The sequence below is a fragment of the Kogia breviceps genome, chromosome 16 (genome assembly GCF_026419965.1).
Source record: "Kogia breviceps isolate mKogBre1 chromosome 16, mKogBre1 haplotype 1, whole genome shotgun sequence".
Classification (NCBI taxonomy): domain Eukaryota; kingdom Metazoa; phylum Chordata; class Mammalia; order Artiodactyla; family Physeteridae; genus Kogia; species Kogia breviceps.
The window spans coordinates 15,891,608-15,916,390 of NC_081325.1; the positions used below are offsets into that span (position 1 = coordinate 15,891,608).

Consider the following 24,783-nt stretch of genomic DNA (forward strand, 5'->3'; position numbering starts at 1 on the left):
ACTTGTTTCAGCTCCTCTATAGCTCCTGGCCGCCCCCCGTCCTCCTCCTCTTTTCCATAGTACAGAACTTTCCTATATTTCCCTACTGTCTCTCCGATTGTTTCTTCTGTTTCCATTGGTTTCTTTTCCTCCTTCTGAGTCCTAAAAGGACATATTCCTGAGGGTTTTGTTTTCTGCCCTTTTCTTTTTGGTCCACAATCTCCCCTTGATGATTTATGACACCTACAGCTTCAGCACTTCTACTGTTGTGTGCTTGCCTCCAAACTAGCTTTCACCCACACTGTGGCTGGCCAACCCCTTAAATTTTCATGGGTAAAGTGAAGCTCATTGTATCTCCCAAACGAGCTCTTCCTGATGACTTTCATGTTTGGGGCATTTGAATTCAGCGGTGTGCTGATAAACTGACTCTTTGTGGGGAGATGGAGGAGCCCTGATGTGTAGCATTGGGTGATTCCCATAGCATTTCCATATTCCCACCATGGCCACTTTCAAGCTACCAACATGAAGTCACCGACTGCAGAGTCTGATTAGAGACCAGTACATGACAGTTCCAGGAAACCACTGAATCATCCTCCAAATTTCTCCCCCAAAGCCTCAAAGTCACCTTTTCCCTCTCCCAGGTCTTCACCAAGACATCCTATCAGCTGCAAAGTACTCTTGGGTCTCTTTTAACACAGATTCTGCCACCCAGCCTCTCCTTTCCATTTCCACCACTGTTTCCTACCTGAGACTGTCATTGCCTCCTGTCCTGCCCACTCCGTATCAGTCTCCTCATTACTCTCCCCACCTCTAGGCTCTCTCACCACCTTCACATGGCTGGAGATGACTGGAAGATTAATCTTCCTAAAGTGAATTCCCCATTGTGTGACCCCAGACCTTCAATGGTTCTCCTACTAACTACCAAATAAAAGATAATTTGGCATTTGATACTTAATTCAATATGTACTGCCTGTAACAGCATTCTGTATCACTTAAGATTAGGTTGGCTACAATTCAATTTGTAGACCCCAAAAAGTAGTGGCTTTAAAAAGACATAAGTTTAGGGACTTCCCTGGTGGCACAGTGGTTAAGAGTGCACCTGACAGCGCGGGGGACCCGGGTTCACAGAGAGCCCACATGCCGCGGAGCAACTAAGCCCCTGCGCCACAACTACTGAGCCTGCACTCTAGAGCCCGTGAGCCACAACAATTGAGCCCGCGTGCCACAACTACTGAAGCCTGCGTGCCTAGAGCCAGTGTGCCGCAACAAGAGAAGCCACCGCAATAAGCCCGTGCACTGCAATGAAGAGTAGCCCCCGCTCGCCGCAACTAGAGGAAGCCTGCGCGCAGCAACAAAGACCTGATGCAGCCAAAAATAAATAAATTTCTTAAAAAAAAAAAAAAAAGACAGAAGTTTATTCCCCTGTCATGTAAAACTCAAGAGGTGAGCAGTCCAGGGCGTAAGGAGATGTGCTACATGAACTCTTGAGCGCTCAGACACTTGCAGCTCAGTATCCTGACAAGCTTCATAAATGGTCCTCACGCTCCTGTTTCAAGATGGCAGCCACCACCTCAAGTTCTGGGCAGCAGAACGGCAGAAAGAAGAGAGGACAAAGCTGGCTTGTAGGGAAGTTCCCAGAAACTGCCACAGGACATTTCCAGTTAGCCCTTGTTTCCCAGAACCTAGTTACACAGGCACACCTAGCTGCAAGAGATTCTGCGTGGCCATGTGGGGATTCCGGAAGGGGAGACTAGATTTGGGGGAACAACTATGTCTCTGCAAAAGGCCTCAATGTTCCTTTGAAGACCTGTTTCCCATCAGGCCTCTGCCTAAACTTAACAACCACAGACATGCATGTAAATCTGACTATGCGCAAGGCACTGCTCTAAGTGCTTCACATGTATGAACACACTTCATCCTGACAACAGTCCAATGAGGCAAGTACCCGTATTATCCCCGTGTTACAGGCGGGGAAGCTAAGACCAGAGGGATTAAGAAGTCCAGAGATTCTCAAAACTGCTTGGGAATCAGCACACCTGGGAAGCCTGTTAAAATGTAGAATCAAATGCTCTGGGATACGATGAAATTGCTGAGGAAAACCAAAAAAAAAAAAAATGGAGGAGTGAGAAGAAGACCAAAAGTGGAAATCTGAGAAACAGCAGCTACATTCATGGGACAGATGTAGAGAACAACTGACCTCAAGACATAGTGTGAAAGGGAGCAGGGGAACCAAGGCTGAGTGCTGTCTTGGGAGTTCAAGAGAGGATGTGCAAATAGGAGGTTGTTTCTCCCACGGCAGGGAAGGCGATGGGAAGTGTTTGCTGGAGTTGATGGTTAGGAGGTCATGTACGACCCGGGTGAGAAGCGTTTCAGTGGCACGTGCTGAGGGAAGCATCCACGTCCTCATGCCCAGGTTCTTTGTAAGACCCTAAAGAAGGTTCTCTCTCCCTCCCTCCCTCCCTCCCTCCCTCTCTCTCCATCTGTTGTTCCTAGGACCAAGCTTATACATAGTAACTGCTCATTTGCTGGCTTGCCATTGCTGAGGACGATGAGACCATTCCCAAAATCGCTGTTACGGAGTCAAAAAAAGAAAGATGCTGGGGGACTTCCCTGGTGGTCCCGTGGTTAAGACTCTGCAGGTTCAATCCCTGGTCAGGGAACTAAGATCCCGCATGCTGTGCGGCCAAAAAGAAAAAAAGCGATTTTTAAAAAAAGAAAGATGCTGGGTACGTGACTTGAGATTTCAGAAATGTGGGAGCAGGAGGCTCACACCTCGGTTTCAGTCGCATAGGAAAAGTTTCACAGAAGAGGCGGCAGGCAGACAGGAGCCCCTTCCATCGCTTACAGAGAGCTCACCATGGGCTGCCCCATGGACGTGGCCGGTCTACTCAGAGACAGGACCCCACAGTTCTCAGACAGTAAATGCAGTGGGCCCCCCTTCTTCTGGAGAGGCAGCTGCCAAAAGCTGAAGTCATGGTTCAAGGTCACTGTGAACCCAGGGCCCGCCCTGAAATGCTGCCCATTCAGCAGCCCCCGGCTCAGCTCCTAAAGGTCAGTGGCTCTTCGCAGTCACAGCCCCTCTCCTCCATCTCAGAGGGAAAACGGCCGGCTCCTTACGGGCCCGTCGGTGGTGGAGGGAGGACGGTAAACACCCACTGCGGTTCCCGCAGCTCTGGGAGCATTAAGACTTCAAAAGAGGAACCACTTACGCTGTCGTCACCACAGCGGGCACTTCTACAGGATCTCTTTTTCCCATGTAGCATTGGCTGGACGGGCCTGGCTCCTGCCTGGGAGGAGGAGGGCATTGCAGAGCGTCTGACTCACTCAGCCCTCCCCGGCTGGGCTGCCCGACACCGCACTTCCTCCTCTGAAGTTAAAGGTCAGCCTCTCAAGCTCAGGCCAAGGTTTTTTCAACACACACACACACACGCCATAAAAAGAAAAAAAGAAAAAAAAAATCGCCTCTGAGAGAATACATTTTTTTAAACATGAAAAGAAATAAAGAAAGGAGCTCTCAAAAATAAATTTAAAAATAAGTAATCCTGGGCTTCCCTGGTGGCGCAGTGGTTGGGGGTCCGCCTGCCGATGCAGGGGACACGGGTTCGTGCCCCGGTCCGGGAAGATCCCACATGCCGCGGAGCGGCTGGGCCTGTGAGCCATGGCCGCCGAGCCTGCGCGTCCGGAGACTGTGCTCCGCAACGGGAGAGGCCACAACAGTGAGAGGCCCGCGTACCGCTTAAAAAAAAAAAAAAAAAAAAAGTAATCCTTCCCCCAACTACTTAATAATTCCAGAATAATGAAATTTTCCAATTGTAAATGTGTAAGGAATAAAATAAAAGGAATGACTGCTCCCCTGTGTTCAAGCAGGCCTCTTAAAAATGATCCTAATGTCTTCCAGAAGGCTCTGTAGGGTAATGGCAAGGTTCTCCTCAATACAGAAATACTCCAGTGGCAATGCATTCGCTTCTCTTCACATGTCCTGCGCACTAGCGTGAACAGGGCAATGTTTTACAGCCGGTGCGCTGCGCATCGCTGCTCAAAAATGCTGCCTTCCTGGGGGCTACAGTCTCGTGTTGTGCACTTGAAATGCCTGTTGCTAAGTAAAAGCAGTCAGCAGCCCCGGACGACCCCGCTGGGGGCACCACACAGAGCTTTCTAGTTGCCTCCTAATATCCCCACTCCCGGTAAGGGACGAGAAGCCCACTGAACCCTCGGACCCAGGCGAGTGGTCCAGGCTCCCAGGCAGGGGTGTCGGAAGACCGCGAGTCACGCCATCTCTGCCTTGAGGATAAGTTCTGCCTCCCAGCCCTCACCTGTCCCAACCTAGGAATTTACGCAGCCCTTTTATATACCAGGTGGCCAGGAAGAAGCCTGTGAAATGGGTTGGACACACGTGATTACAGTATTGTTCCTATTTTACTGATAAAGAAACTGAGTCTTGGGAATTAACCATACAACTCATGAGGGGCGGTGCCTGGACCCCAGCCCACAGCTTCTGCAGCTCACCACCCTCTGAACTTACTTCCAGCCCGCTGGACCACATGCCAGGCCAGCGCTGGAAACGGGCACGGGCTTGGTTCCAACAGGAGTCTAGGGTCTTTCTCTTCCTGTCCAGTGTCCCCACCCTGCGCCCAAGGTCCTGACCTTACACACTGTGTTTGTATCCATGGCTCCCCTGAACTTTCAAGAAACCTCCATCCGACTGCCACCTGACTGCAAACCTCCAAGCGGCTGCCCGCTTCCACACCTCCTGCTTTGCTCCATGCCAGTGACAACCCGTCTCAGGTTACTTTTAACATTTTTCTCTGCAGAGTTTCCAAAGATGTCCTCAACCCAACCATCCGGGCAAAGGGTGAGCCTGGTCCATGCGGCGCCGGGCAGAGGAGACCACAGGAATGGCCACAGGGCCGCCATTCCCTGTGGCCCCGGAGACAGGCAACCCTGCCTTGGGAAACTTATGGGAACTGTTTCACATTATTAAAGTCCACTTGTCACTGTGCTTTTCTTTTTGGCATTTCTCTGCAAATGACCTTTGTCCTAGCTCGGGGGGTGGGGGTGGGGGGGGGTGGAGTCTTGCAGGGAAGAACATTAGGATGTTCGAGTAAGGATGCCAAGAAAAAGAAAGATTCAAGTTCAACGTCTAACATCTTTAAAAGGGTTATCAAAGCCCTGCAAAGGCTTTGTCAAGAGAGAAAAGGGTTTTCAAAATCCCGTTATCTCCCCTTTAACATTTCAAGCAGCGAGGCTGGCAGACCAGCTCAGGGAGTCCCACCGGACGGAGGTCCCCTCCAGGAAGAAGGGAAGCCCTGATGCTTCTTGCCGGATGAATGAGAGAAGGCAGATGAAGAAGAGGTAGAAATTCGGGGCCAGAGGCTGCGAAGCCCACACCCCCAAGGCCTGCATCTCGCAAAGGGGCGGGGCTTGAGATGCATCAGGTTAGATATGGGCTCGCTTCTGGGGACCTTGATGGCTGCTGGCCTTTGCCCCCTGCAGCGGGAGCAGTGGTACAGAGCGGGGGGGGGCAGGCAGGTAGAGGGACGTTTGGAGGCAGCAGCCGGGGTCTCCACGGCTGATCAAGGACCCAGTGTTCCCTGGGCCTCGGTGATGAGAAGCAGGGGTGAGCCGAGGCAGCTGGGTGGGCACAGACCTCGGGTGGGGGCGAAGGGGCCTCAGTGGGGAGACTGTTAGACCGGAAGAGACGGCCGTCACGCTGCTGCACAGAAGTTCTCCTGTTAACTACTGTCCCACTGGTACGCCACCTCCAACAGTCAACACGCAGGATCAGACCGCCTCCTGCTGCCCCCACCAATACCACCCTTGTCCACTCCACCTTCGCCCCTCACCCTGACTTGCTTTCTAGCTGCATCAGCTTCCTTACTGGTCATCCTGCCTCCACTCTCGGTCTCCTGAAGTCTGTCCTCTGCCAGGGACTCAGGATGATTCCTTTGAACATGTAACTGAGACCGTGTTGCCCCTCCATCAAAACCCTCCAGTGACTCCCCAGCTGACCTGGAGAAGGACCTGAGGCCCTTACCGTGGTGACAGGATGCAACCTGATCTGGCCTCGGTTCCTGTCTGCTCACCCCCGCCCCCTCCAGTCCAGGACCTCCTGGCTGATCCTCAAACACGCCAAGCCTGCTCCCAGCTCAGGCTCCCTCCACTTGCTCTTCCCTCTGTCTGGAATGTTCTCTCTATAATGTCCTCACGGCCTGTACCCTCATTGCCCTCATTTCTTGCAAAACTGAAACTCTGTACCCATTAAACACCAACTCCTCATCTCTCCCCCTGATCCCAGCAACCGGCCTTCTACTGTCTGTCTCCATGAGTTTACGTGCACCTGATGTGAGGCGCTCTAGGCGCTTCACGTAGGTGAAATCACACAGTATTTGTCCTTTTGTGACTGGCTTATTTCACTGAGCACGGTGGTCTCAAGGTTCACCCACATTGTGGCACGGGTCAGAACTTCCTTCCTTTTTAAGGCTGAATAATATTCCACTGTGTGTTTATGCCACCTTTGGTTTATCCCTTCATCCATCAGTGGACATTTGGGTTGTTTCCACCTTTTGGCTATTGTGAATAATGCTGCTGTGAACAGGGGTGTCCGAAGATAAATATCATATTTCATATGTATTTGTTCACTGTCTGTCTTCAGCACCAGAACAGCACCTGGTCCATAATATATACTCAATGGACATTTGTTGAATGACTAAAAGCGGCACAATCAGGGTATGCCTCCAGGTCTGTCACAGCTGCAGGGCTCCTGCTCTTCACCACGACTCTGTGCTCCTCCCCTCCCCAGCAGGAGGGTGTGCTGATCCGTCTGAAGGGGGCTACGAGAAGAACACGCTGAGGCGTGTTTTGGCAGCCCCCCTTAGAGCACTGTCCAAGGGAGAAGGCATGTCCCTGCCCGAGGCCTGAGTCACTCTGCTTCTGGGGTCAGGAATTTACCCACTGCAGAAAGGCCAGTCTGCTAATTAAGCATGAATCAAATGTTTGATTCACTACCACAATATCCTGTCTTATACTCTTCATACCGTGTAACACGATTGGAAATAACTTTGTTCATTGTTTCCCTGTTGATCATCTGCCCCCTTCCTTGCCATGTAGGCCCTGAGAGAGCAGACTCTCTGTCTTCAATGTAGAATGATCAAAAAAATAAAGGAATTCAGGCAACTGATTCCTTTAGTTCTGGTTCCATAATTCTCAAGAAACTTTCTCATGATAATTTTACTTCTCACGTAGATAAGGCCCAGGGCAAGCTAAAAGCATGTGTGGGTTTTTCCTACTCCAAGCAATTCCCCAATCGCGGGCAGACACAAACTGGTACCCTACAAATTCAATCCTGACACTATCTACCTGGAGATTGCAGCAGATCCCACAGGTTAAGGGCTCAGTCTCACCACACCCACCCTTCCTCTACCTCCCACCCCGCCGCTTCAGAGGCCAATTGCAAGTCCAGGTTGTCACCTGCACTTCTGACCAACCAGCTATAAATCAGGTTCCCCTGGTCCCCCCTCTCTTGCTCAATAATTTGCTAGAATAGCTAACAGAACTCAGGGAAACATTTACTTATGTTTACTGATTTATTATAAAAGAATACCACTCAGGAAGAGCCAGCTGGAAGAGATACTTAGGGCAAGGGGGAAGAGGCATGGAGCTGCCATGCTCCCTCCAGGCACACCACCCTCCCAGCACTTCTATGTGTTCACCAACCTGGCAGCTCATCACATATCATCGTTCAAGAGTTTTTGTAGAGTGTTAATCATCTCCAGGCTTCCTCCCCGCTGCGTGGATGGGGGCTGAAAGTTCCTACCCTCTAATCACTTGGTCTTTCTGATAATCTGCCCCATCCCAGGCTAGCCAGGGGATACCTTAAGTCACCTCTTTAGCATAAACTCAGATGTGCTGAAAAGGATCTTCTTATGAATAACAAAAGACAGTCCTGTCACTCAAGAAATGCCGAGTTTTAGGAGCTCTGTACCAAGAACTGGGAGCAAAGACCATGTATATTTCTTATTATACCACAACATTAGTTTTCTAAAGCTTGGTTAGTATGAGTCGGTCTCTGAAAATCAACATTAATCTCATTATGCTAAATAAATAAATAAATAAATAAATAAGACAAGTCCCTCGACCAGAATAAATCACCAAGATCAACTTCACTTTAAGAGACTTCATGACCACCACAATAAACTGGAATAAAGGGAGAGTGAAACCTTTTGATTTATATCAGTTTCTTGATATCTTGTGATTTCTAATTTATTCCAACCAAAAGTATAAAATGAGAACTCACACAGGAAGAGGTGGTCTTCATAATTTTGTAGATCTCAGCATAAAAGAACTGAAGATCTTAGCAGGAAAAAGTGCCATGATTAATTGGCGGTATCTGCCATGGTCTGGAAGAGGGTGGCATTTATGCCATGTGTCTGCCACCCCTCATCTAGACAGCCTTTAGTCTTCCAGTTTCCTTTGAATGTTCAGACACCCCTTTAGGGCCCCTAATTACAACGCACCATGAAGATTCAATCAAGGGAGTCACCCTTCTGGGGGGTTTCTACTTCCCCTTCCTAGTTGCTTCCTAGATGGTTAATGTAGGAAAGTTACTTTTCATCCTTCAATTCCTACCAAGTCTACTTCCTTGTTCACAGAGAGCCAGCTAGGTTACCTCAGACCCTCCAGGAAAAAACTATAATCTATCAGCAATTATCAGTTGGCAAAACCCTGTGCATGCCGGTCCCACAGCACATTCAGAGCAAGAGCAAGAACATTCCATCTCCACTTTTTATTGGAGCTGCCCATGTGTGTTCCAACTCATCTCCTCACATTCTGCTTCTAAAATTAGGCATCGGAACAAATGTCACTGCTGCCTCACATGGGTTTGTTTGTTTTCTTATCTCATAGGTCAAGGGGACATCCTCTGCTCCTGCTTCCTGACCCCCAGGTACTACCTGCAAAAAAAAAAAAAAACCACCCTCAAGCTCCTTCCTTATTAGAAGCTGAGCTTCCTCACTGGGGACCATAACCCTAAGGAGAAGGACCAGGAGAAGACCACAAAGTGTGCCGCGGCCGGAGGGGCAGGAGGCTTTTCGGAAACTAATCACTCAGTACGACTCAAGATCCAAAGCTCAGCCCTCAACGGGCGATCCAACTTCACTTCTCATTCTTCTACTAATGGACCTTGGGCGCTATTTGAAATTTCTGGTGGGGGTGGGGGTGGGGGTGGGGGTGGGGGTGGGGGTGGGCGGGGGGGGGCGCGCATGTGTCTACTGATAACAAAGAATGATCTTGCTTTATCTGGAAAGGCTGTCTTCTCCAATCCAACATGCAGCTTCAAGAGGTCTGGGCTATGAGGGGGAAAGGCCAGTCTATCCAGGGAGCCGGATGGGCACTCAAGGCAGTGACAGAAGCCGGGGTTGCGTGGCCTAGTAACTGTATTCAATTCTCAGGGAACAACGAAAACATTTTTTCACAATGTTTTCTTTCACTTTGGTCTCTACGGCTCAATAGCCAATTCTATGAAGGTTAAGGGCCATGACTTCTTTCTTAAGTTTTTGCTAAAATAAGCCCCCAGTAAATATTTATGCCTTGCTAGCCGTGACACACCTGTAGGGTAGGCATGCTATCCACTTTATAGATGGGGACTGGAGACAAATAAGGTTGTCTGAATACTACTTAGAAGCCTGAGGAATGAATTAGCAAATTACTAAGTGTATAGCAAAGGGATGATCTGAGTCCTAACCTCAAAGAAAACATTTGAAACATGACTTGTAAACCAATAGAGGGTAATATCTCCTTTCCTTAGGGTACCAGGAACACTTCATTCAACCTGACCTTCTCAACGTCACATAAGTCCTTCCCCCACCAGGTTACATCATGTTTAAGTCACATCATGACATGATCTCAATACCCAGCGGATTGCAAGAAAAAAAATGAATCACTTTCAAAGTGAAGAAGACACAATTTCTGGACATAGTATGAGTTAGAATCATCGAACGAAGGCACTAGTAAATATTCAAAAGGAACTGATATTTATAAACTGTTAACTTTGAGTCAAGAATTGTGCGAGCACTTTATAAAAAACATCTCATTTAAACATGTTCGTTTCAACTTCCGATAGCATAGATTTTTGCATATTATCAATCTCAGAGAGTTTCAGATCTAGATATTTTGTGAGATGGTCTATGGATAGAAATGGGGAGATACACAATTAATTATTCCCTTCTTCCTTTTAGAAAATATAAAATTTAAGCTCTCAACTCTGTGTAAATTATTTTTAAATAAACACAAACATTTATGAAAAAGGAGAGACGATAAAATTCCTGTAACACCTCTAAGTCTAATGGCACCTGAGCTGTTCAGAATAAAGTTTATGAACATTTAACACTAGGCAAATGTACAGTCAGGAATTATTTTAATATGATTCATTAGGTTGATGGGTTCCTCTTAAGAGGAAATAATATTTATCTAAGAATTCTTTGAAGTGTGCCTCCAGAGCTTGATCAGGCTGTGGGCAGATACCTGAGATCAGAGTCACGAAGGCCAAACACCAATTGTTGACTGTTGTTTTGTTTCATTGATGACACAAGACAGTAAGTGGCTCAGAGTACACCATGCCCTTGCCAAGTCAAAAAAACAACACTTCATTTGCGAGGAACTGGACAGTTTTGCATGCATTTGAAAGGAAGTTTCTTTATGGAAAATCTAGTCTGGTCAGTGAAGAAATACACTTTGATACTCACCTGTTTTCTCATCAGCTTCCCCCAGTGGAGAGACGCATTGACTCCATTCAGAGTGTGTATAATTAACATAAGGGACACCATGTATAAAGCACCTGCCATATTCTAGATAAGTAACTCACTTCATTATCCACATTCTAACCTTGTGAAGTAGTGTTATTTCCCCCCATTTCAGAGATGAGGAAACAGAGGCTCAAAGAGGATAAGGAACTGGGCCAGAATCACACAGACAGAAAGTTCCAGAACTGGAATCCTGAGCCATGTATTTTAGTTCCCAGGCCCACGGCAGGGGCAGGGCACAGCACCCATGGAGTCACATGCTGGCGTTTTAGAGACAGCACAGAATATAGGAGGTCCAAGTCTGTAGCTGGAGGTCAAGTTACTCACAGGGAAAAGACAGGGGTCCAGGCCTCAACGGAGCCTTGCAGCCTGGCTGAGCTGCGTGGGGTTTGCTAGGCCAGAAAGAAGACTCCTCCTTTACTGCAGAGGGAGGTTCGCTCCACCAACAGAATGAAAAGAGTGAGCGGAAGCTAGGGCGAAGTAACACTGCAAGTCTCCAGGCAGCTCTCAATCTGCTGCCCTACTTCTGGGCACTAGCAGCAGACAAACCACACCACGAAGCCCAGCAGGGCTGCCACTGCCCCAGCTAGCACGACGAGCGTGCCGATGCCCCCATCTCTACCACCGACAGCACCCACACCACCAGCTCGTCTCCACTATTCTTTGGCTCCTTTTGTTCACTCATATTTTATGGCTTTTTTCCCGTGCCTTCTTCCCCGGCTGTCTCCTATGAACCAACCAAAAGGCAGGAAGGTTGTTCTCACCAGCACAGAAAAAAAGAAATTCTGTTTCTTGTGTAGCTTCCACTCAGTCCTCGGCAGGACTGCAGGACTAAACGATGATGCTTACTATATACCTACATTAGTGTATTTTCAAAAGCTCATTCAATAGACAAAACTGAGATCAAATCCTAAATCTGCCCTTAAACATGGATATTCGACGTGTTATTTAATGTCTCTAAGCTTCAAGCACCTTGTCTTTGAATAGGGATAAAAGCTCTACATGTGGGACTTCCCTGGTGTCGCAGTGGTTAAGAATCCGCCTGCCAATGCAGGGGACACAGGTTCAAGTCCTTGTCCGGGAAGATCCCACATGCTGTAGAGCAACTAAGCCCGTGCACCACAACTACTGAGCCTGCACTCTAGAGCCCACGAGCCACAACTACGGAAACCCACGTGCTCTACGGCCCGGGGGCCGCAACTACTGAGCCCACATGCTGCAAATACTGAAGCCCACGCACCTATAGCCCATTCTCCGCAACAAGAGAAGCCACCGCGATGAGAAGCCCGCGCACCGCAACAAAGAGTAGCCCCCGCTCACCACAACTAGAGAAAGCCCGCATGCAGCGACAAAGATCCAACACAGTCAAAAATAAATAAAATGTTTTTAAAACTCTACATGTTAGAATTATTGTGACAATAAGGTGTGGGGGGAGGAGAAGTTGGCACAGTTCAAAGACAGCTGAATCTGCAACTGAACCTGAGTGTGGGACACCCTGCCAGCCACTCTGAAGCCTAGGTCCTTCGCTGACTGCAGATACCTTGAATGTTGGGACCACTGGCAAGAAACAGCGAAGGAACCAAGACAACTGGGACTTGGGGATGATGGGGCTGGACATGTGAGGCCTTGGTAATTGTGTGGGGGGAAGGAAAGGTGAATTTGGCAGGCCTAACATTCATTTGTGAAAGCTTGAATGCTTTTAAATGCTGCTTGTTTCCATCAGCAATATCATGAACAACATCATGCTAGGTGTATTAAACAGAAAGAGATTTAATACAGGGAGTTGGGTGCTTACAAAGTCTTTGGAAGGGCTGACAGACAAGTTCTGGGATAAGCCTATAGCAGGGACTCCCAGAACAATGCAGACGGAGCCACCAGACCAGCTACCAGCCTGAAGCTCATACTGAAGCTATGGGTTCCAGACCCACTCCCATAGCTGTCAACCAGGGACAAGGAGGCCAGAGTCTGGAAGTCTCCACAGCTGCTCTGCTTCTGCAACTGCTTCTCAATACCCAGGAACCTGGAGAAAGCAAATTGCAGTGCTGCTGCAGGGCAGCCTCCCCAGAAATGAAAGTAAGATGGCCTCCACCTAACGTCTGCCTTCCAAATCCAAAGCGTAGGCATGTATAATCAGCAAGACCTAATTCTCATTCAGAATCCTTGCTGCAAGGGAATCTGCCATGCATCAGTTTTAGAGTCCCAACATCTCCAACTAGAAGCAGAGTGGAATGGAGGCTGAGAAAGCAATCCACAGCCCCCTGTGCTTCAGAGACTTTTGAACTCCACAGATTCTGACTCTGACTTCGCCAAATGTCTTCTTCCTGCCACCCTCTCCATCTAATCTTCAGCATCTAGAATCTAAGACCTTATATAATCGTCATTTTTTTTTTGTAGCTCTTACCATTTTGATAAAAACATCCTTCTTATCTCGTTTCAGTACATTTTAAAGCTCAAATAAATGGGTACTTATCGTTTCTCTTTTGTAATATGAGATTTTACCTATTTTACCTATTTTTCTCGTATGTATGAATTTCAAGGTCTAACTCTGATAAATTTCAAGTTTAACTTAGGAAATTAATTTAGCAGGCAGTTTATATAAATGACACTAGAAATCTTACACACAATAGCATTACTGACCTTCAGATGATGTAGGGGGAGGAAATAGGGCTGAGAAATTCCTTGTTTTATTATACGATTGCTACAAAGAAGAATTCTTTACTGTCAACAGGTTTATATATTTCTATTCACTTTGCTTTAAATGCATTTGTGTTTAGGTTTTTGTTTTTGCTAACCCAAAAGCTTAGCATGAAAAATAAAAATAAAAATGAACATTTGGCTTTCATTCAGTTTAGTCATAGACACAAGGTATTTTTACATTAACTGTTCTATGCTGCAGCCCTTTTTTTTTCTTTAATTACAGCCTAGCCTAGCTTTTGTATGTTACCTATAATTTAGGAAACTTTCAAACTTATACTATAGTGGACACTTTAATTTCATTTTTACCCCTACAAGCACCAATGATTTGAAGCAAATCCCAGAAACTATTTTATCTTTTTAAAGGTGTAAATCCAAATTACCACAAACTTTAAAAATAACATTAACTCCTCAACATAATTAAACATCAAGTCAGTGTTCACATTTACCTATCCTTTAAAAAAAATCTTCTTTTTATTATGTTGAATTTTGAACATACACCAAAAAGGCAAAATAATACCTCCTCTATGTGCATTACCTAGCTCCAACAGCCATCAACCCATGGTCTGTCCGGCTCATCTCCACCCCAGGAGATGACTCCCTTTAACCTTATGCTTTTGAAGTAACTCCCAGGCCTCATATCATTTCTGTAAATATTTCAATATATAGCTATAAAAGATAAAAAGTCTAACATAATCACAATACCAGTATCACATGTGACAAAATAATAATTCCTTAGACAGTGTTCAAATATCCTGATCTCGTGAATGTCATTAACATTACTACAGTTTGTTAAAATTTGGATACTTTTTAAAAACAGGATCTAAAGAAGATCCACATATTATAATTGATTTACATCCTTTAACTTGCCTTTGAGCATATAGGTTCCTTTTTCAACCCTTCTTTTCCTTGCAATATATTTGTTGAAGAAACTGGATTGTTTGTCCTGTGAAAGTTCCCACAATCTGGATTTTGGTGCTTGTAGCCCCATGGTGCAGTTTAACATGTTTCCCTGTCATCTGTATTTCCTATAAATTGGTAGTTGGATCTAGAGCCTTAAGCATGTTCAAGTATTTTTTTGTCAAGACTATGTTAGAGGGGTACTATGTTCCTCCATTGCAGGGGTGCACAATATCTGTTTGTAGTGTTGTGATATTAGTATTCATTCATGCTCAATGCCTAGATTCACCCATTAATTAATGGTTACAAAATGGTAATATTTCTTCTTCAATTATTAGTTGGATTACTTCTAGAGTGAGAAACTTCCCATCTTCTTTTGACTATCTCATGGCACAGTTCATATTTAAAAGGAAGAATAAATGCTTGATTTTTCCCTCTTGTTTACCAGGTTTCAAATAATGAGTTGGCTCCTTGGCATCCTCCAATAATGACCAATTCATTTGCACTTTTTAAAGTATCATTATGAACTCATGAATTTAAGCATATTTGAACTATTTCTATTCACTGCAGTAATTATTCTTATTGATGCCCATATTCCCCATCTTTGACCAAGGTAGCTCTTGAGTTCTAAGATGATGCTAGAAGTCTTTGCCATTTTCCTCACTAACTGATATGACAAGACTTTCTAAATTCACACTGTATATTATGCATGGAAGTGGCCACTTCTTTAAGGAACCCTGGTTTCTTTTAGGGGAAAGTGATATTAGAGCCCACAGTCTAATGTTAGCAGTTCTCATTGATACTGGGCTGTCCCCCAATTATCCCAGGATTATAAATCTTTTAGGTAGGAATTTGAACTGGGATCCAAGTAAGGTCCATACACTACTATTAGTTATATATCTTAAATCTCTTTTAAATTATGGGTTCCCCCATTTATTTTTCCCATGTCTTGTCGTTGTTGTTGAAAAAGAAGAAAAAGAAGAAATTAGATTATCTGTTCTTTAGAACTTCCTATATCTGAGTTTTGCTAATTGCATCCCATGATGTCTCTTAACATGCTCCTGTGTCTTATTTTCCTATAAATTGGTCACTGGGTCTAGAAGCTTGATTAAGCCAAAGCTCTACTGATTATATTTTCTCTCCTAGCTTTCAATCCCTTCGAGTTTATATAACAAAGGAAATACATTTGATTTTCTTACCCAAAAGTATCAAAAAGTTTCAGACAGAAAAGTGGCTAGAAACACCCCACCCAATATTTATCCTTATGTATTTCAGTACAAATTATTTACCTTTAGTTCCTTAAAAATAAAAACAAGGACCAGGAGATAAACAAGACTGAAAATGGCATAGCATTTCAAGACTGAAAAAAGGCGCTGTTGCCTTTCAACACATCACTTTCTTTGCTTTTCTCCATATCACTGCAAGAACTGGACATCATAGCTAAACAGAAGGCCCTGCCTGGACTTTCCCACTCCATCATCCTCAGCATCTTCTAATTTAGAGCAATGAAAACATTCATTTTAAAAGAAAGAATTCGAGCAGCCAGGTCTGTGCCTTCTATAGTTATTCTCTGCTTCAACAGAAAATAAACTTGGTTAACCAGAATTCAGCTTTAAAAAAAAAAAAGCCTTTGCTCTTTACAAAGATACTTTGTTATCAGCCTTCTAGAAAGATGTTAGATATTAATCTGAGACTGAAGGGTTGGGAGGGGGGAAGGGAGGGGAGTAGAAAAACTCCCAATCAATTGGTCATGAGCATGATCTGAGCTCATGAACCTGTATCAAGAGGCTTAGTGTAACTGGATTCTTGGAGAATATAACAGAAAAAAAAAGCTGTTATTATCTACAAGTGACTTTGCAGACGAAATAGAACTATGAACAGGTATAAATTTGAAGGGGACCGAGGTCATGCAGCAGCGTAAACTTCACTCAGAGCTTTATCAGCAACAGAAGTCTGCCACACGAACAGCACACATTTCAATGACGGGCTGACTGATTCCAACAGGAAAGGAGAGAACCTAGTCAAGTGGGCTCAGAGCACTTTCACGGAGCCCATCACAGTCTGGCATCATTGGCATTGCTTGCTGCACTCAATTGACAATGCAGAGGTGAAGCAAGGAAGGGAGAAGAAGCATCTGGAATAGGGCAATTCTGTGGGCTAAATTGTGAAACCTACATACAGTCTCTGCTGTTTGCAGCCCCTCTGACCTGAAGTCATGAGGCTTCATTTCTCCTGAGCTCTGCCATGCTTTGTACCTAACGAACCCTGATGAACTAGGATAAGTTAACAGCCTCCAACCTCTCCCAGGTGGATCTTGGACTGGGTGAAGCAACTGGTGTCTCTGAGGTGAGCCCTGAACACCTTGACATCCTTGGCCCTTCCACCTCTGGCTTCAGCAACACACTCCAGAGAACAGGGCGTCTGCCTCAGTTTCCCTCTAGTTTCCCACTAGGTCGTGTTCCCGCTGAGTTTCATGTATGTGGCTGAACCCTGACACTTTGCTGTGCATGCTGAATCTGGGCCTCCTGCATCTGCAGCCCAGGGACAGTTTGGAGGTGCTACCACCATTGCAGTCTTCCCCAGTAGAGACAGCACTGGACCACAAGTCTTGAGCTCAAGCTTGAGCTTACAAATCTCATCAGACTTAATCCTTAAACCTGTGAATTCCCATTTCTTCATCTGAAGACTAAGGACACTATTCACTACACTCCCCACCTCTGACGGTGGTTAAATAAAAGCAAGATAATGAATGAGGTGGTGCTGCCTCCCTCCTGTCCAGGGCTTGCTTCCCCGCCAGCTTACTGGGCTCTTTGCATTTCTCCGGGAATAGTCTCCCTCTGCAGCTGCTTCCCACGTATCCACCAGGATCCTTCTGGATACTCCAGATGGGCAGCCATGTGGTTTAGAACACCCTGGAGTAGTTTGAATGGGCACAAGCATAGCAAGAGTCTGGCTAAACCATCAGGTAGAAGGAAATTACCACAAGTGACAGATTCTTCGAATCTCAGGTAGAGCAGCTCACCCAGGAAACAATTTCACACGTGCACGGAGTGAAAAGCCTCACAGACCCAACTCTGGTCTCATTTGGCTACAGTCACCCCCATTGGAACCAGCGTCAACAGAGCTACCTTGGAAACAACAGGCAGATTTAAACTAATGAGCTGTATCTACATAATGTGCCCAAAGAGTAATATGACATTTCACAATGCGCCTGGCAAAAGCAAATGGACATGGTTAAGACTCTTAGAGACATTTGCTCTGAAAAAACAAACAAACAAAAGTGTCCTGTTCAACAACGTAGCTTAATGTCCAATATATTGAAAACAAGTCAAGAGGAATAGAGGATCCCTACAAGTAATACTTACCCTTCTCTAGGAGATGGTTTAAAACTGGAGTCGTTTGTCACGGTGAAATTTGGTCCTAGAACAGAAGCTCTATTCTCCACAGAGAAAGGATGCTCAGCTGATGGAGAAAACAAGCAAATGCTACATGTCAGGCATTGGTTAGGGACTTATGTCTAATTTCTCAGTTACTTCTCACAAAATGCCATTAGCCAGATAAAGAAATCAGTTCAGAGAGAATTAGTGACGCACCAAGGGTGCAGAGCCAGCAAGTGTGGGAGTTAAGGACCTTTCCATTTCAGCCCACTGACTTCTCTGTAAAAGGCAGATTTAAAGCAAAGCACTTCCTACTCCAGGCAGCCCAGCAAACCTCCTCACATGTGTATGGTTGTCTTTGTCGGGATTGGGAGCCGAGAGGTGGGAACTCGAACGAGAATGCCAGAATGGGCTGCACTTCTGCTTTCACTCAGGCGTCATGGTTACCATTTTGTGCTTATGAAACTACGACCAAAATGGCATTGTATGGGGTAATTTTTGCATTTTAGTAATTCAAAAATTACACCTCTACCTTGCACAGTACATTCTAGCCCTGAGATTTCTTTTACCTAAGATTATCAAAATGCAAATCCAACCAAGATGCCAGCATGGCGGTGGTGAATGTATAAACTGTACAGACCTTCGGGCAGAAGCTATTAAATAAAATTTAAAATACAGAATTCTTTTGACCTAAAATTTAAAATACAGAATTCTTTCTTTCTCATCTAGAAACATAACTATATTAAGACCATGTAGTACTCAAAGATCTGTAATCAAGGACATTCATTTCAGGATTGTTTATAAACGTGAAAAATTGAGAGCAATGCAATGGGGCTTGGCTAAATAAATTATAGTACACATATAAAATGGAATATTCTGCAGCCACCAAAAAATACAAACGTACGTTGACATGAAAAATATGCCCAAGATATGTCGCCGAGAGAAAAAAAAGCATATTGTAAGACAGCATGCATAAAATTATCCCATTTTTGTAAATAATAAAACATATGGTTGTATATGTGTAGGGAGAAGGACTGGAGTGATATTCACCAAACTTTCACAGTGGCTTTTTCTACGGGGTGGAACTAGGAAGGGTCCTACTTTCTATTTTTTTAATTATCTCTACACTTTTAGAAATTCTTATTTATATGAATATTTTTACTATTAAAAAACATTAACAAAGATTTGTGTTTTATTTTTAGTTTGGGGCTTGGTGTTTGGGATATGAGAACATAACCAATATTTCAAGTCTGGAATCAGAAAGGAGAACAAAGGGAACTGAAAAATCTCCAAAACATGATGCTGGTGTGAGAGACAACTATTTATTTGAGAATGGATTTGCTGGTAGCTTTCAAACACACAGCTGCAGATATACATATTGTTGATGATCCAAAACTGTCTTTGAGATTTCTGGGGGAAATGGCAGAGTTAAGAGTATGTTTGCATGACTCCTCTCCCTAAAATTCATTTAAGTAAACAAAAATCAGTTCTGTTTATGGTTGGGTCTATACATTTTTCAGTGCAACAATCAACCTTACTTTCAAGGAGAAGCTTCTCTAATGGGGTGTTCCGGGGCCTCCAATGTTAATGTAAAGGCTCATCAGATCAAACAGACAAAGCTGACTGTTTCCCAGTCAGCTCTGTTCCTGGGAACCTCTGAAGGTTGCAGGTCAAGGACACGCGCTGTACCAAGTACAGCCCCCAGGGCAATGCTGAGTGGTGCAGCCTGGGGAGGGTCTGAGACCCGGCTGGCTGGCTGCCCACGTGGCTGCCTAAAGACCTCACGAGGTGGCTTGCCAGCGGATTGGGTCTGATTTCCACAGACTCAACAGACTGAGTCTGATTTCCATCTCTCATGAATGAACTTACTGCCTTACAGAGGCTAATACAAACAACTAGATTGCTAGAGAATTAACTGGCTAGAGAATGACCTGTCGATGAAACCAGCTAGTATGTATGATAGTGCATGAGGGTCTTCTCTCCTTTTGTACAAACTAATGGCAAGTTCAGTATTATCTGGAGGTTATACTACAAGCATGGCTTCACATCAGGAGCAGGAAGTTACAGAATCTGAATGTGAAATGACATCTGGCCCAAACAACTTGGTGCGCCCATAGCCACAGTACAGTTACACCTTCCAAATGGCCAGATGCTGTTCCTCCACAAGACACCCTCTCTCAAGGACATGTCCAACTTCTGGCTCTTCATTTCCCTTTCTACACCCCTCTTCTGAGACACAGTGCATCACAACAGATTAGATTTCTGCTGTTTGTTTACGGTCATATTCTATTTCTGCCTCCATGAGCTCATTCTCTGAATCATCCTGAATGTGACATCTGATGCCTGCAAATTACAGACAGACCATTTCTGACTTTGCTTTCTCAGACGGCTAATCAAGTCCATCATACGCAGAATTTACTAGCTCTACTTTGAAAAGATACAGTAGTCAGGATAAGATAGGCTATGCTGAGGTAACAAGCAAATCAAAATCTGATTTAGCATAACATTTATTTCATATCATTGTGAGGTCTAACATGAGATGGCAGGGCCCTTCTCCATCTGATGAGTCTGGATCCAGGTTCCATCCACTCTGTGTTCTGCATACTAACACATGGCTATAGGCTGACTGCAGCAGAGGCAGACAAAGATGGAGGAGAGCGCGGGCTCCCAAGAGCCTCAGCCAAAGTGACCCCTGACTTCCCGTTCACATTTCACTGACCAGAGCTAGTCACGTAGCCAATACAACTGCAAAGGAAACTGGGAAACATGGTGGACCACTGGATTATTTGGAGAGTGCCAGATGCATCTGAAACAGAAAACTACTCAATTTCCAGGTTTTTACAAGCCCTTTACTATCACCCTCATGTACCATTAAGAGCTGTAATCAGAGGGCATTGTATGCTTCAGAACTGTTCTCTTAGCCCCTGTCTACCTTTACTGAATCAATATGATTCAGATCACTGACTGAGGTTCTAAAAATCTAGGTTAGACTGGAATACAAAGTAAGACCCAGTTTCACCCGTGAGAAGTACATAATCTAGTAACAGAAACCTTACGTTAATAAAAGCAGTATTATAAGGCTATATGACTGTAACACAAAATATACAATATATACAAAAATACAATATAAATATATATAACATACATTTAAAGATCTACAACTGTAATACAGAGGAAAATTAAATGGTGACTAAATGTACAAATCAATTTTTATTAGAGAAATAATTCCATCGTGAAGAATATGGGATGTGAACTTGGGAGAAGGCAGAATTTTTACTATGCTTCCAAAGACTCTTGAAAGGTAGAGACATATGAGGAGCATAAAGTAAGGCAGCGGGTGTGATTGTCACATCATGGGCGGGGAAGCCGGGGGGGAGTAGTTTGATGTGTCTGGAACTTCGGTAAATGCAGGCAAGGAAATAGCTGGAGATGGGGTGGGACGCTAGGATGAGGCCTTGACTGCCACTGGGCTGGCCTGGACTTGGTCTAAAGGCCAATGAGACGTACTGTTGATCTGAGGGAAGTGGAAAGTAGCCAACCCTCGTTTAGAAACACAACCCAGGAATGAAGAGTCGAGACCAGCCAGGAAGCTGCTGCAGCAGCTCCAGAGAAAGTCCTTATTCCGATGGCCCATCTCCTGCCAGAAGCCTCCTGGATTTGAATCTCCCCAAGTGCCAATGGTCACAGAAGCTTCTCAGGTGTACACATCTAGACACACCATTAACCATCCAAACAACTCATTCCTTCCTCTACCCCACACTCAACGCATCAGCAAATGCCATTGGCTCTGCTTTCAGAACAAACGCTGAACCCGACCACTCCTCCCCGGTTCCTGCCCTCCCACCTGAATCCGAGCTGCCAGTCTCCCGAGAGTGATGCTTCAAGAACCCAAGTCAGGGGCTTCCCTGGTGGCGCAGTGGTTGAGAGTCCGCCTGCCGATGCAGGGGACACAGGTTCGTGCCCCGGTCCGGGAAGATGCCTCATGCCGCGGAGCGACTGGGCCTGTGAGCCATGGCCGCTGAGCCTGTGCGTCCGGAGCCTGTGAGGCCCGCGTACCGCAAAAAAAAAAAAAAAAAAAAAAAAAAAAACCAAGCCAGGGGACTTTCCTGGTGGCGCAGTGGTTAAGAATCGACTTTCCTGGTGGCGCAGTGGTTAAGAATCCGCCTGCCAATGCCGGGAACACGGGTTCAATCCCTGGACAGGAAAAGTCCCACAAGCCGCTGAGTAACGAAGCCCGTGCGCCACAACTACTGAGCATGCGCCCTGGAGCCCACGAGCCACAACTACTGAGCATGCGCTCTGGAGCCCACGAGCCACAACTACGGAAGCCCGCACGCCTAGAGGGTGTGCTCTGCAACAAGAGAAGCCACCGCAACGAGAAACCCGCGCACCGCAACGAAGAATAGCCCCGCTCGCCGCAACTAGAGAAAAGCCCACGCACAACAGAGTCCCAATGCAGCCAAAAAAAATAATATTTTTTTTTTTTAATTATATTTTTTAAAAAAAGAACCCAAGTCAGAGCTCCAGAACCCCCGGAGGCTTTCAATCACACTCAGAATTAAATACAAAGTTAAATACAAAGTCCTGCCCCGGCCTTTGTGCTCGGCCCTTCGTGCTTGTCACCTGGTCTGCTCCAGCCACGCCGCCCTCCTCGCTGCCCCCGCTGCCCCGCTCCAAGCCCACGCCCGCCCCCGCCCCCGCCCCAGGGCTTTGGAGCCAGCGGCCCCCAGTACATCCCGAAGCCTTCTCTGGGCCTTCCTCCTGTCTCGAGAGCGCTACACCTGTCCCCCTACCCTCTCGGGGTCCCCACTACTCCCACCCGGAGCCGTCCACGCTGCCACACCCCCAGCCCCACGCCAGCGCGCGGCGCGCAGCAAGCCCTCCGCAAAGACGTGTGTTCATGGAACGGTTAATAAACGGCAATTTCAGAACATCAAGTGTAATAGAAATGAGGCGAATAAACTAAGAAAGGCTAATAGGTTAAGTTCCATTCCTCCCTCATAGACCTTAACAAATATCTCAGACCACATTCTCATTACAAGCGCCTGCACTTAGGTTTAATTCAGGCTCAGCTTCAGGCCTCTGTCTCAAGGGTAGGACAGGGATATTCATCAAGAGAGACCAGAGGCCAAAGGAAAGGCCTGAGAGTCCCGCGGAGCCAAACCAGCCACCTGGCGGGTGCCGCCCTGAACCCGTGTTGGAGCCACGGGTGTGTTCCCACCCAGGCCAGTGCGGAGGGAGAAAGTGGTGACGGGGCTCCTGAGATACAGACCCGGACACGGGGCCTGTGTCTGCTCCCGGCCTGCAAATCACTGACCCTTTCAGACCTTATCAGTGTTCCCGTAAATAAAAGAACACTACCCCCAGTGTTCTTACAGTGGTAGAACTAAGAGTTATGTGAGCAAGCAACTTGTACCCTGAGTGTGGATGAAGATGTTTGACCGTGTGTCCATCCACTCGGGGAGGGGCGGGACAGAGTCCCTCCCCGGGCCAGCTCCCCTCCCTGGAAGCACCAAGGAGGAAGGAGGAAATGAGGTTTATGGGCAGATGTGAAGGAAAGTCTCATTTTCAGTCATCTTGAGAGCCAAGCAATGGTTTGCATGCCCAGAAAGCCTTGAAGGTTTACATCTGTGACGCCTCCTGTTGATTTGACAGAGTCCTTTTTTCAAGCTTAAAAAGGGGAGCAGGAGGAAATGTGGCCGTAAGCCAGTAAATTAGCTTTGGGGAGGCCCCGCTGTGTCATAAGCCCTCACCAGGGGTTCCCAGCACGCCACAAGTCTCCTGTTTGTGTGCCCAGGGCTGGGAGGCCACAAGTCACCTGGCAGCCTCTGGTCACAACTGAGGCCTGAGTTCACCTTTGTCTGTTTCAGGCTATTTCCATCCCTCTCTTAAGATTCAGGTAAGAATGATTCAACAAAGACAGCAAGAAAGAGAACAGAGATGGATGAGAATAAAAGGGAGAGAGAGAAAGTCTGTGGTTTTGTACTAGGAAAAAAAATCCATCTCTTTGCCCTTCAGTACCTGATCCAGTTTCTCCACCTAAAAGGTAAGGTATGTCAGGAACTCCCTACCTATAAACTAAGGACATTGGAAATCGACCGAGTGGCCTGAAAGAGGTCAACAGTGGTTATTATCCCATGATGTACCATGTCATACACATGCCCTCCTGGGCTTCACCCCAGAAATTCCGATTCAGGGTATGCGTGGGTGTATACATAGATGTAAAGGCCAGGGGGCGGGTAACGTCTGTATTTTTAATGCCCCCAGGTGGTCCTGACTCAAGAGTGTAAGTTGTGAACCACTCGAATAGGGAAGAGGGTCTGGAATGATGCCAGCCACAGAAGACTCTGCCCACTGAGCAAGATTCCTTCTAGAAAAGTCACTTATCAGCCATGCCAAGCTCCAAGGTACAGAGAGGCTCACCAGCCCCCAGAATATTGACCTGAAGACATTAATCATGGTCTTCGTCAGTAGCCGCTGTGAATGTGAATATTGAGTTGAATTTCAATAACCCACTCTTGCCACTCTCAGCCTCTCCTGACTCCATTCATTCGTCAGGGATGTACTGAGCACCTGCAACATGCCAGGCCCAATACTGCAGAGGCCCTGGGGACACCGCAGAGACATGGGGGACACAACCCTTCCCTCCCGGCAGGTGTGGCTCGAGGGGAGACGGGCAGTAAACAGTCATTCCAGAGACAGCCATCTGAGAGCGACTGTTGACAAGAGCCAGGAAACACACAGCGCTGGGTGAAGGTATGTGATGGGGCTTGCTTCTACCCTAGGGATCAGAAACGCCATCCTGCGGAAGGAGAGTATGAGCTGATGTCTAAAGGACAGAGTGAGCTAGGCAAAGATCACATGGCCCACGCTATTACCTATAAAACAGTCAGTAAGCTTTGTCCCTGAGAGGAGACGTTCCCCACTTCTCTCCTATGGTCCCTCAGAGACATGGCGCTCAGGACGGCAAAGCAGAGCCAAGGAGCCCATAAAAGATCCTCAAACCATCTCACATTCTCACCACGTGGTGACCAAGG

At 46.3% G+C, this 24,783-nt stretch overlaps 1 protein-coding gene across 3 annotated transcripts in view; it reads right to left on the bottom strand.

Annotated features, from left to right (window-relative positions):
• LOC136792765 (uncharacterized) overlaps positions 1–24,783 on the bottom strand; it is a 439,122-nt gene that overhangs the window by 369,516 nt on the left and 44,823 nt on the right. For all 3 annotated transcript variants that reach the window (XM_067016227.1, XM_067016226.1, XM_067016229.1), the window contains exon 2: positions 17,735–17,831. In XM_067016227.1, the coding sequence (XP_066872328.1) occupies positions 17,735–17,831 (97 nt within the window). The remainder of the gene's footprint in view (positions 1–17,734; positions 17,832–24,783) is intronic.